Source organism: Pan troglodytes, chromosome 1 (assembly GCF_028858775.2).
Source record: "Pan troglodytes isolate AG18354 chromosome 1, NHGRI_mPanTro3-v2.0_pri, whole genome shotgun sequence".
In the NCBI taxonomy this organism is placed as follows: domain Eukaryota; kingdom Metazoa; phylum Chordata; class Mammalia; order Primates; family Hominidae; genus Pan; species Pan troglodytes.
In genome coordinates this window covers 165,375,951-165,389,702 of record NC_072398.2, presented here as the reverse complement: position 1 = coordinate 165,389,702, position 13,752 = coordinate 165,375,951, and the positions used below count along the sequence as shown (strand labels likewise).

At 35.6% G+C, this 13,752-nt stretch overlaps 1 protein-coding gene across 8 annotated transcripts in view; it reads left to right on the top strand.

The window, feature by feature from the left end:
- Positions 1 to 13,752, top strand: part of LEPR (leptin receptor) — a 209,072-nt gene that overhangs the window by 186,172 nt on the left and 9,148 nt on the right. For all 8 annotated transcript variants that reach the window (XM_001161937.6, XM_016920109.4, XM_009459920.5 and 5 more), the window contains 5 exons: positions 2,032 to 2,248; positions 3,978 to 4,160; positions 5,931 to 6,026; positions 7,356 to 7,461; positions 8,908 to 8,983. In XM_001161937.6, the coding sequence (XP_001161937.1) occupies positions 2,032 to 2,248; positions 3,978 to 4,160; positions 5,931 to 6,026; positions 7,356 to 7,461; positions 8,908 to 8,983 (678 nt within the window). The remainder of the gene's footprint in view (positions 1 to 2,031; positions 2,249 to 3,977; positions 4,161 to 5,930; positions 6,027 to 7,355; positions 7,462 to 8,907; positions 8,984 to 13,752) is intronic.

The following is a 13,752-nucleotide window of genomic DNA, read 5'->3' as shown; positions in this document are numbered from 1 at the left end:
GAACTTTTATTCATTGCTGGTGGAAATGCAAAATGGTACAGCCACTTTGGAAGCCAGTTTGGTAATTTCTTACAAATTTAAACATAGCCTTACCAACCACATGATGCAACATTGCATCCTAGGTATTTACTCAGCTGATTTGAAAACTTAAGTCTACATAGAAACTTGCACATGAATGTTTAAGCAGCTTTAGTTATATTCATCCCAAACTAGAGGCAACTAAGATATCCTTCAAAAATGAAACGATTCTGTATACTTCTGAAATGGTGGGTATATAGCACTATGCATTTGCCAAAACTCCTCGAACTTCATAGCACAAAGAGTGAATCTTAATGCATGTAGATTAAAAAGAAAATCATTTAGGAGGTTGAAGGATCCCAGGATTGACTGTAAACTGTGACAAAGGAATCTACCTGTATTACAAGTGTATGAAGCAACTTCACTGAAGGTGGTGGGAGAAAAGGCCACTTTGGAACTTGAGTGGAGTTGTTGGAAATGTGTGGAGTCTTAAGACTAAAGGCAAAAGAAACTGTACATAAGCACTGTACTCTAGTTGATACAGTTCTCACAGGGCTATGGGCTAACAATTATGGTAGTGCTCTACATGTACACTGGAAGGGGACAAGCAAGTAAATGGATGGTGGATGGTGGGACCCAGATTTCTCACTGTTGGATTGGGAGGTTACACACAAGCACAGGATGATCCATGTGGCAATGAATTAGAGTTGGTGATATAGGTATGAACTTATATCTAGCTTAATATAGATATAGCTAGATTCTAGTTTAGGATACATGTACATTTTCTTGATTTGTAAGGTAAGAGGGCCTAAAAGTAATGACATCCAGTAGTAAGGCATGTGCCCAGACTTGTTTCTAATTACCATCGTTCAATAATAGAAACAAGGGCTATTGGGAGAAATGGCTAATTTTAGGGTTGGGGCAGAAAATATATGAGATTAGCCTGGAGTATCTTGTAGTACCAGAAAGTAAGGAAGCTTAACATTCTCTTACTTGATGGTTACCAAAAAAGTATTCATTAAAACTGACATTTTTTTTTTCAAATAAAATGCAACATTTGCATGACTTTGAAACATTTCTTTCTTGCGGTGGCTGCTAAAATCTTACTTCCAACCTATCCAGATGATTCCAAGTTTTGCAGGGATACATGTATATGTGTTTATTTTTCTCTGCCAATTCTAACTTAGAGGCATCTCACCGGCAAGAAATTGAGATGTACTGTTCTAGTCTATGATATACAGTCCAGCCTTCTCTGTCTTTATAAGGGATTGCCAGCATTTAATCTTACCTGCCATAGGTGAAGTTGATTGGGGAAATGGGGTACACTGTTAACCTCTGTGGAATATAAGAATAGAATTGAACTAGACACTTATTTTACATTCGGATCTTTAATGACCTGATATTATTATTTTTAATTATATGACAGAAATTCTGGGGTGCCATAGACACTGTTTTGATAGCCTCTGTTACTCATTAACCTTTGCAGACATTCTTACATTCTAGATAATCTTCCAAGAGTATCAGAGGAAAGGAAAATGAATGACAAATCTTACTATGATCAATATATGATGATTAACACCTTCACAGCTCTTGTTGTTGCTTTTCATTATCTGAGGGTTATTCCTTGTTTGCTTTTTAGATGAGGAAACTCTCTACTCCTTATGTCTTTCATTTCTCTAAAATTAGAGTGAAACTTCTTGGTAGAAAAGTGTCTTGATCATATCCCTACTTTGTTATCTTCAAGTGATTTATTCTCTGGGCCTTAAGAAAAAAACCTCAAAAAGGGGAAAATAAGTTTGCTATGCTCCATAACGATCCAGACACCTTCATGGAGACTGTGGCAGAGGCAAACTCTATCCCACCCATCTCCCCAGCCTCTCAGCCTTGTAATAGTACCTGCCCTGATCTGGCCCCTGCCTCCTAATAAGAAATGTAGAATGAGAGTTATGTGAGCTCAGTTAGTATAAAAAGCACTGCAGCCCTTAAACTAATCAATTTCTATATTTACTACAGCCCCTGATGAAAAATGACTCATTGTGCAGTGTTCAGAGATATGTGATAAACCATCATACTTCCTGCAATGGAACATGGTCAGAAGATGTGGGAAATCACACGAAATTCACTTTCCTGTGGACAGAGCAAGCACATACTGTTACGGTTCTGGCCATCAATTCAATTGGTGCTTCTGTTGCAAATTTTAATTTAACCTTTTCATGGCCTATGAGCAAAGGTAAGAAGAGGTACAGAGTAGTAATCCATTGCCTCTTTTATATTTAACTTATGCAAACTCTCCTATTTTAAATTATCTTTCAAGCAGCCTGCAATTCTCTGCATCTGAAAGTCTCTCTTTCACCTTTCATCTCTTCTTTGTCTGGAAAAATAACAAAGTACATTGTACAATGATCACGTAATACAGTCCTTGAGCTTTCATGTGGGAGAACATTGTTGTAATGGTATTATAATATATGAGAATGTTTTAGTGAATCTAATACTTAAATCTTTTGGACCAATGGAGATCTTTAGGTCAATAATTCTCTCTCCCTATATGTATATATTTATATTCATACATACATGCATATAAATATGTAAAAATAAGTATATATCATATTAAATATATATTTAACACCATGTAAAATAGTAATAGCATGACATGTTATATGGATGCAGGTTAATTGCTGAGACTTAAAATTACTATGGACTTCATTGAATGTGAGTAGCAAACCTTCTTGCATTAATTTTGATATATCTGATTAATCGGAGAATTGAGACCCGCTTTCAATAGGAGTTTCTAGTCTAGATTACATATTCAAAGTGTAAATTTTTAATGGAAAATACAAATTTTCTGTGTCTCTACCAATCTATAAAGCCTTTCCAACTGTTACCTCCTTTATGAAATCTTTGCTTATTGCTTTAATTGAATATGCCCTATCTCTTCTTTAAATCTCAGAGTGCTTCCTGTCTTTCTTATTTTATGTCCTGTTTACATTATGATTACCTTTGTATTTATAGTGTTAAGCATCGAGTTCCATAGCACCCAGCTCAGTGTTTTATGCTTAACATTTTCTAAGTATATATATTCTAGAAATATCTGTAGAATGCCTCAGTGGGGTAGGTAGTGGGAATTGTAATGTGAGAAAAACTATAATGGTTGGAGTGTCCAGAGCCTAATAGGTAAGACAGGTATTAATGAAATAATCATACAAGTGAATGTCTATTTGCAAACTGAGAGATAAGGGCCTGCAGGAAAGGAATATAATTTTATGAAAGGAATGAAAAAAAGGAACCTGACCTGGCATTGAGATTCAGAGAAGCCACCTTGAGGAAGTGGTACTGAACTGAAATCTGAAATGTGAGTAGGAATTAAACTTCCCCAAAAGATGTAGAGGAGGGCAGGAAAAGCATTGGCTCCTAACAAGAGCAGCCAGATCAAAAGTCTATGGCACAGGATAGAAAATGAAGAAAGACCAGGGTGGCTTTTGTGTGGGAAATCATGGAAGGCAGAGAGGTGCGTTGAGACTTGGCCCTCAGGGCCTTGCAGGCATGATAGGAATTTTACCCTCAAATGTAGAAATCCGCTGGAGGCTTTTAAGTGGGATGCTGTGCAGATGGTGTTAAAATGAACAGATTTGTGCTTTGAGAGTATCACTCCATCAGTGGGAGAGGATGGTTAATAGGCTTGTGCAGTATTCCATATGAGAATGCCTTTTTGAATATATCAAAAAATTGCTTTTTAAGGTTTTAGGGAGTATCATGTTTCTCTTCAATGTCATCTATTCCCATATCTCTCTGTTTAAATGACTCTCATGATGCAAAAGTAATTGTCATGTATCATATTTATTTGTGTAAATTGTCTGTCTTCTCTTCCTTATCCCCTTTAGTAGGTTATAAGTTCCTCAAGAGTATTAGTAGATTTTTATTAATTTTTAATTTAAAAATTAATTTCCTTCTTTTCCCCTCAGTAAATATCGTGCAGTCACTCAGTGCTTATCCTTTAAACAGCAGTTGTGTGATTGTTTCCTGGATACTATCACCCAGTGATTACAAGCTAATGTATTTTATTATTGAGTGGAAAAATCTTAATGAAGATGGTGAAATAAAATGGCTTAGAATCTCTTCATCTGTTAAGAAGTATTATATCCATGGTAAGTTTACTATACTTTAGTAAGTTGCTCTCATGGATTAATATGACACTACAGATTATTAATTCTATTAATATAGCCAGTTAATGAAAACTTCAAAAATATAGAGGATACTACCATCCTAATACATATAATCCTATAACCTTTATCAAAACATTTAATTCTCTTCCTCTTCTCTTCTCTTCTCTTTTCTTTTCGACAGGGTCTCTCTGTGTTGCCCAGGCTAGAGAGCAGTGGAACAAACATGGCTCACTGCAGCCTCAACCTTCTGGGCTCAAGCTATCTTTCCACCTCAGCTTCCTGAGTAGCTGAGACTATAGACACACCATCACACCCAGCTAATTAAAAAAAATTTTTTTTTGGTAGAGACAAGGTCTCACTATGTTGCTCAGGCTGGTCTTGAACTCCTAAGCTCAAGTGATCCTCCTGCCTTGGCCTCCCAAAGTGTTGGGATTACAGGCATGGGCCACCACACCCAGCCTAATTCTGTTTCCTTTGACATTTTCTCATTTTAACATTTTATACAGGGGTTATCATATCATATCATATCATATATCATATCCTATCATATCGTATCAATTTTCTCCTCATTTCTTTCTACCATTATTTTTAATGATATAGCATTTTATTCCAAAGTCCACTTAAACTGTTTGAGATTCTTTATGTTGCTTCCAGCTTTATCTTAAATCATTTTTTAACAGTTTCTGATATCTTCTGCCAAATTGTTTCCTCAAACTGTGTACCAACTTATAATGCCACTAACAATGAGTGGGAATGCTAGCCTGAAGGTCTGAGGAGCTAGGACTGGGTGACCTAGACCAGGGTATTCTCCCAAAGTTAGACCAGTTATTCCAGGAGGTGAGTCAAGCACAAAGTATAAGTGCACAAGACAGCATTTCTAAGTCTGAGTAAGGATTGAGGAAAGTTAACTAGGGAAGCTAAGGATTGCTATGATCTTATTATACAATATCATTCTAAGGACTCATACCATTATTTTATTCCAGGGACCTAGAATTTAGCATCAGGGTAAATTTATTTACAAATTGTTGAACAGAATTTAGTTCATCACCACTGATGCCCAGGTAGTTACTCTCTGTGCTTTTCGTTAAACCATGAGGATATAAAATTTAGGCTTCACAGAGATCTCTCTTCTTCTGGATATATTCTTCTAGAAGAATATTCATATATTATTAGCATTTGTGAAAATCGTGATGGATCCATCTGGAGCTTTGCTATAGGGTTGGTCATTTTCCATGGATCAAAATCCCAGATCTTGCAAGGGGTCTCGTGGTCTCCACCACCATTTTGTTTGCATAGGATTTCACAAGACTTTAGTCTCCCAGCTACCTTGAATGGAATGGGGAAACTAAGTCAGCTGAATTCCTATTAAAAAAAGGAGTATTGCCCACTTTGGGGGTAAGGGAGAGGTAGTAGAACATATTGCTCTGGAAAAGGAAATGAAGGAAAGAAAAAGCTCATACACCCTGCACTTGAACAAATTGGCTATCACTGGAACATGCCTTTGAAAAATTGCAATCTTCTGTCTCTGGCTAAGATTTTTAGAAAAATATTTGGAAAACTATTGTCATGACTAGATAATTAGAAATGCTTAAGCTTGTTTTGAAACTCCCTTGATAATTTAATCCATAAATAATAAGTAATTTCTATGTTTGGAAATATATGATAGTCACTTTAATTCTTTTTTAAAATGTATGTTCCACTCATTACTATTAATTATGTATAAATGAGCCTTTTATGTATTTTTCTCCTCAGATCATTTTATCCCCATTGAGAAGTACCAGTTCAGTCTTTACCCAATATTTATGGAAGGAGTGGGAAAACCAAAGATAATTAATAGTTTCACTCAAGGTAAAAATTATAATTTTAGTTTCCTTTTACACCAATGTGTGTGCCTAATTTGTTTGCAGTAATATTGCCATCTGATTATTCTTTTTCTGATAGAATCATGGAAGAGTCCAAAGTCTTCTGTAGATTTTTCATGGTGAGGTTCCAAAGGAAATATTTTTTTCCTCTAAAAATAAAACTGGAGCTATAGAAATAGAGTCACTGGGCCTCTTATATTTCTGATTCATCTTACTGTACTTGGAATACCAACATTTTGATTTTGTTATTACTTTTAAAATTGTCTTCAAATCTAAGCAACCTAGCAATGATATTTCAAGAGATAAACATTTCATCTGTTGTTAGAATAAAAATCATTTAAAAAATTCATACATGTATTATCCAACAGATATTAATTGAGCATTGTTCTAAGCACTGTGGATTGAATAGTGAACATAAGTTTCTGCCCTTATGGATCTTAAATACCAGTGCTCTAATTGAGAGTGATGGGCAATAAATAATTATATAATGTCAGATAGAAATAAGTGCCATGAAGGAAAACAAAAGCAAGATAAAGGGATGGCATTAAATGTGGCACTTTAGTTGATAGCCAGAAATGGTCTTTCTATGGAATTGGATGATATTCGAGTAAAACCTTGCAAGTACAGTAAGACCCTACTTGATATAGTCAATAGATTCTTGGAAACTGCAACTTTATGCAACATGACCTACAGGAGGTCCTTGAATAACATCATTTTGTTCAAGGTAGTTTCATGATAATGTTGATGAGAAAAAAAAGGTTTTGTTATACATTGCCATTTCACTTAACATTGCAGTTTCCAAGAGCCTATCAATGATATTCAGTGAAGACATAACTGTACAAATAGCAAAAGCATTCCAGGCAAAAGGACAGTGTGTGAAGAGCCCCTAAAGAGTGGGGATGCTTGGTGGTTCAAGAAACAGCAAGGAAATCAGTGGGTGTGGAGTGAACAAGATAGAGATTGGCAGGTGTGGAAGGTTGGGTCCTCCAGGAGTAGATACTGAGACAGTCATCATAACAAGTTTGACACTTTGGCCCATTATAATGTAAAAATGATCAGGTAGAGAGGAATGGCAAATAAATAAATTTGAAAAAATATTTTGCTAATTTACAGTAGATATGATGCTGAACAAAATAATAAGTATTTTATTAATGTGATCACAACATATTTTTATCTTCATTTTTTATTTTTATATTTTTGAAGGTAATAAGAGATTTGTGATGAATTCAGAAAATGTTTACTATAATTTTTGATACAGAAAGAAATTACTATTTCCTCAAGTTTCTGAGTTGTGTAAATTGTATTTCTTTTTCAGATGATATTGAAAAACACCAGAGTGATGCAGGTTTATATGTAATTGTGCCAGTAATTATTTCCTCTTCCATCTTATTGCTTGGAACATTATTAATATCACACCAAAGGTATTGTACTTGAGGTTAAGAATCTTTACGGCAAAAGTCCTTACGCATATTCAAACCCTGATTTAAAACCTTCTAAATTAGGAATATTAAAGTCTTCTAAGTGCTTTTATATGTAGTCTGTATACAATTAAGATAGCATAAAAAGGAAAGGCCGGTTGTCAGGAAATGGCATTCCATTTTGCTAGGACTGTAAGAGTTAAAGAATGAGGAAAGAAACACAAAACACAGCTTAACAGTTAAAGACAGGTTTTCTTCAGATAAAACCTGAGGGGCTTCTGGCCAATTTTGTTCAGGAGCCCTTTCTCTTACAGACTAAGAGTATGTATTGGTTTTAGGGTGAGGGGGCTTATCACAAGCTTGGAATGTTTATGTGTGAGGGAGAAGTTTATGGCGGGGTTGGAATGTCTCTGGGAGGAGGGGAGGTTATCTTGGGGCTGACATCTTTCCAGCTGGAGGGGGAGGGTTATCTTGGGGCTGGCATGTGCCTGGTCAGGGAGGATGGAATGTTTCTGGTTGGAGATGTTATTTGTGGTTTATGGTAATGCTGACCGTAGCCATTAGGCTGATGCCCTTTGGATTTAGGTGGTTTTTGATTAAGGTGAATTTTAATATGAGGTGCTTGTCCATGATGGTGATGTTCCTGCTCTGTCAAGGACAACATAACTTCAAGGAAGAATTTAGTTTTTTTTAAAAAATGTACATACATTCAGGAAACAACAAGCTTATAACAGGAAATCCTAAGCAGTATGTTCTTGCAGGTGGCAAAAATGGCTTTCAGCGTTCTGCAGTTTGGGTTAAGGACGTTTTGTGGTGAAGTGGGTGGTAAAAGTAGCCTTTTAGTGGTGACCTGGAGCAGTCAGTTCATTTATGATCAGCAGGCACTCTGCTTTTTAGAGATCAGCACTGTGTGGCTCCAGTCTGCTTGGCTTGTCAGGCAAATGGCTGAGTTCCGTGGATGGTGGCATGGGTGCCATGATACTCTCTGTGCTGAGAAGTCCAGCGTGGTTATTTTACACATGCCAAATCTCTGTAGAAACCATTGTCTTCAGGCAAAAAAGAGAGAGAGGAGATTTTAGAATCTGAATTTATCTTGTAGTTAAGTGAGTTGATGGGGCCACATCAAATGGAATTTTTTCTGGTACCCACTTTGTGGCCATTTTTAATATTTCAATTTCTTTGAGAGAAATCTATCCAGTGTTTAGCATGGTGCTTGGCACACAGCTTTCAATAAGTATTGGCTATTTCTGTTATTACAGTGATTTTCAGCTTGGGTCTAGATAAAAGTTTGGTAGAAATCTTCATGGGCTAGCATGTGAAAATGCATCTGACCCTACGGAGGCATAGTTGATCTGGTGGACTAATTTCTAGCTTGTCTGCTCACTAACTGTTCACATTTTCAATATGAATGTTTTTCTCTAATTTTGATGCCCTGTTTATCCTTTGTAGAATGAAAAAGCTGTTTTGGGAAGATGTTCCGAACCCCAAGAATTGTTCCTGGGCGCAAGGACTTAATTTTCAGAAGGTTGCTTTTTCAATTTTTTTTAACCCAGAATATATAATATTGCAATCTAGATGCCATATGACGTATAGATCATTAAGCATTTTTAAGATTTAAAAGGTCATATTTTATTCAATTCATCTTAATATATCTGTTATTATATACTTTCAAGAATAGCAGGATGCAGGGATTTGAAATCAGGAAGAAACAAATTTCAGCGCATAGTTTATCGTATGAGAGTTCACAATATACATGTGTTGCTTCTGTGTCACAGTACATAATAAAATAAATATTAGAAAGTTAAGGGTCAATCTGATGGAGAACAGATATTTGGATACACTTTTTTTTGGTATAAACTGTATTTAGGCAAAAGGCTGGAATCAATATTTTTAATGTCTGTAATTATCTCCATAATTATTTAAATAAATTAGAAAATTATATAATCCTCAAACATTACAATCTGAAAAATGCAGTGATCATAATAAAACTTATATTTATGCAGAAGTTCCATTCAAGTACAAGTACTTTATGAGAATTAGTCAACTATAATAAAATAATTTGTATTTACTTCTATAGTAGGATTTTTCAGAAAGCTCTAAATTTAGTGACTGTTTTATTAATTCTCATAATGTCCCTTGAAGCAAAGCTAGCTTTCCACTCATAAAACTGGAAAAATAGAATTCAGTCAAGTCAAAATACACAGATTTTTAAACAATACTTATTTGGAGGTTATTATCCAGGTTCGGTGATTGCATCTTTATCATTAGTCACTTGTTAAAAGTTTTCAATGGTTTCCTTTTGAATACAAGATATAAACTAAAGCCCCCTGAAGCTATTAATAGTACTCAAGGACCTCTTTCTACAATCTGTTATCAACCTACCTATACGACTTTTTCTATCCCTGGGTCTTGATGATACCTTTACTGTTCCCATCCACCTACACAGAGCCTTCCTTGTACATGAAGATCTTGTTCTAGGCCCTTCTTTCCTCAAGCCTTCCTTTAACCAGTGTAATTCAAAAGAATTTCTACCCCCTTTAAGTTCCTAGATCATTGTACTGTTTTTTTAATTGTGGATAGTGCTCTGAATTCAAAGACTGTATTTTATCCATCACAAATATTTGTAGTACTCCTCCTGCTGTTCTTTATGTGCAAAGCACTGAGATACATATTCTTACATTTATTAAGATTTTTACTTACATTCTCAATGTTTCAATTTCCTCTTCTGTGAGATAGGCTGCTTACCTTATTAGGTTGTTTGCGGGACTAAAGAAGATGGTACTTGTGACATAGTAAGGTCTCAACAAATATTAATTATTATTGTACATATTTATGTATTTTATATTACTATTATTATTCTTTCAGTTACCCTATGGGACAAGTATTATTCTCTCTATTTTGCAAAAGAGAAAGCTGAAGCTCATAGTGGTTCGGTAACTTGTTTGAGAGGCAAGATTAGCTTACCAGTTTGTCTGGCTTTGGAGCCTGTTCTAATAGCAGCTGTTCTCTATAGCAGTGGCTTCTTTTTCTTTCCTTCTTCTTCGCCATGACCCACAGTGAAAAAAACTTAGGTTGGTGCAAAAGTAATTGCAGTTTTGGCATTTTTAATGTATAAATACGTTTTACCTTCCAACCTAGTACACCATAGATACAGATATGCAAGACCGAAATGAAAGATACGCAAAGCAGCTTTACTTCTTGCTTGAAATAGAATGTTTTAAAATTCTATTTTATTTGTTAAAAATGCTGGTTGCAAGACACTAAATTGATTTCACAACATTCGAATGGCCTATGATTTGCAGTTAGAAAAACACTGTTCTACAGCTTATCAATGAATAAGTAAACAACTAATATTGTAGACATAATGAACAAAGAAAAAGATTGAATTGTAATTTTTCAGCAGGAGAAAGAATGCCCTGTCTTCAGAAGCAGCAGTAGTGTTGTTTTATATATGAACAATTCTTTTTATAGAAACTTCGCTTTGCCTGAGTCTAATCAGCCACACTCCTATATACTCCTCACCTGTGCTGTTGCTCACTAAGCCAGAGTCTCCTTTCATTAAAACAGTGTTGCCGAGTGTTTCAAGTAAATATTTTTTCTCTCATTTATCTTTTACTAAGAATTTATACAGTGACATTTTGTGTAGTTGTGATGATATTTCAGAGAGAGATATATATGTCGTTCATTCATTTGTTCAACAAGCACATGGTGAGTATTTACATGTAAGGCTTGGCTGTTGCTAGGGTCTGGGAGAACAGATTTTTCTTACCATATGAGAAATAAGACAGTGAGGTCAGAGAAGAGTGGCTGGGTTGAAAGTAGAATAGGAAGAACTTGTCTCCTTTTGCCTCTCTAAAATAGTTCTTTTCTGTTCACTTCATCCATATATTCAATATGATTGAATACTTACCCTATACCAGTCACTATAGTATGCCCTGGCATTATAAGGATAAGAAAAACACTATATGCTCCTGAGTATACAGTTTAATGGGGGAAGATAATCATTAATACATTTATCATGGAAATAGCATTACTTTTTTTTTGTACAAATTTTTGGGGCACATGAGAAATTTTGTTACATGTATATAACATATAATGATCCAATCACAACCTTATAGTTGTAAACTACATGTTGTGAAAGAAGGGGTTCCATTGTGCTGAGCGCTTATAATGTGGGAACCTGGCTTAGTGTATCCGTGGGGGTGAGTGGATAAAGTTAAGCAAATTACATTTGGGCCAAGATCTGGTAGATGAACAATCATTAACTAGGTTTTGAGGCAGAGATGTGGTGTCCAGCTAAGTACCTGCAAACACTAAGTCATGTGGAAGGCAGTACCTAGCATATTCACAAACTGGAAATAGGAAGACTATAAGACTTTTTCTTAAATATGAGGGTTTTATGTCAAAAAACCTATATACTTATCTAAGTAAAATTGCTAAAGTTTAAGTATATAGGTATATATTAATTCAGGGAATGATCATCTTACTTTTTAATGCCACTTAAAAAGAGGCTGAAACACTCTCTCTTCAGCATTTAAGCTCTGAAATCTTACCTATGGACGACCATGAAGTGGTTTCTCAGTGTTCAGGAGGGCCATGAAATGATCAGGCCCACATCAGCAAAATGCAGTTTAAACCTGCACCAAATTATTTTTCCCTTTTCCAGAAAATGCCTGGCACAAAGGAACTACTGGGTGGAGGTTGGTTGACTTAGGAAATGCTTGTAGACTACGTCCTACCCCGCTGCCGCACCTGCTCTCCCTGAGGTGTGCACAATGCTGCCACAGGTCATCTGACAGACCTTATATACAAGTAGATTGAAATATTGCCACATTTTTTCAAGTTCTGGTAAATTAAAGAAATGTGAAGAATTTTTAAAATACAGTGGGTGTGAATGTTCTTATTTGTAGGACTGATTTTTTAAAAATCTCTGGAAATATTTGACTTTCTAATCTTATAAATTATTTTTTAAGCACAGCTAACCCACAAGATGCTTAGTTTATTACTAGGGCTGACCAGGTGCATAAATAACACTATTAGGAATAAATCAGGTTTTGGAATATAATAGAACATTTAAAGAGTAAAGGAGAATATAACTTCAAAGATTTTATTAATGATAAAAATCTTCTAAAATTCATTAACCTTTTTCTCTTTAGCCTGTTGTTTTAATCTCCTAAACAGTTAAAATGTACCCTTTTCTTTTTGAGACAGGGTCTCGCTCTGTCACCCAGGCTGGTGCGCAGTGGTGAGATCTCAGCTCACTGCAGCCTCGACGTCCTTGGGCTCACCTGATCCTCCCACCTCGTCCCCTTTAGTAGCTGGGACCATAGGCGTGTGCCACCATGCCCGGCTAATTTTTGTAGATACGGGTTTTTGTCATGTTGCCCAGGCTGGTCTCGAACTCCCAGGCTCAAGTGATCCACCCTCCTCGGCCTCCCAAAATGCTGGACTTACAGGTGTGAGCCACCACACCCTGCCTAAAATATGCTTTTTAAAGGAAAAATAATATAGTGTAACTCACTTTATATTACTAAACAGGAAAAGGCAAATTTACCATCCACCCTATGTTTCATATTCATGTTATTTATTTAATTATTTCATAGGGCTAATAGCCTTATATTTTCTGATGATAAAACTGAGGCCCAGAGTGGTTCAGTAGCTTGTCTTGATCACCCAGCCTGTCCATGTAACATCTGTGGTTCAAATCCAGATCTATCTGACTCAAATTGATACCCGTGCCATCAGTTCCATATTAACAATGTATTTCTTAATATGCTTAATGCCACTAAATTATACACTTAAAAATAGTTCAAATGGTAAATATTGTTATGTATATTTTAACATCATAAAAATGGGCAAATGATGTGAATAGGCATTTTTCCAAAGAAGATATGCAAATAGCCAAGAAGCGCAAATGGAAATATCCTCAGTGTCATTAGATAATAGGGAAACACAAATAAAAACCACAAGATGCCCAGTAGGATGGCTATAATAAGAGACAGTAAGTGTTGGTGAGAATGCAGAGAAATTAGAATTATCATATACTGACAGTGGGAATGGAATAGCAACTCTTTCGGTAAATAGTCTGACGATTCTTCAAAAGGTTAAACATAGAATTATTATATGACCCAGTAATTCCATTCCTAGGTATGTACTCAATAGAAATGAAATAGCAAATCCACATGGGAAGTTTTGTAAGAATACTCATAGCAGTATTATTCATAATAGCCAAAATGTGAAAGTAACCCAAATGATGAATAAATAAGCAAACAAACAAAAAACTCACACTATATT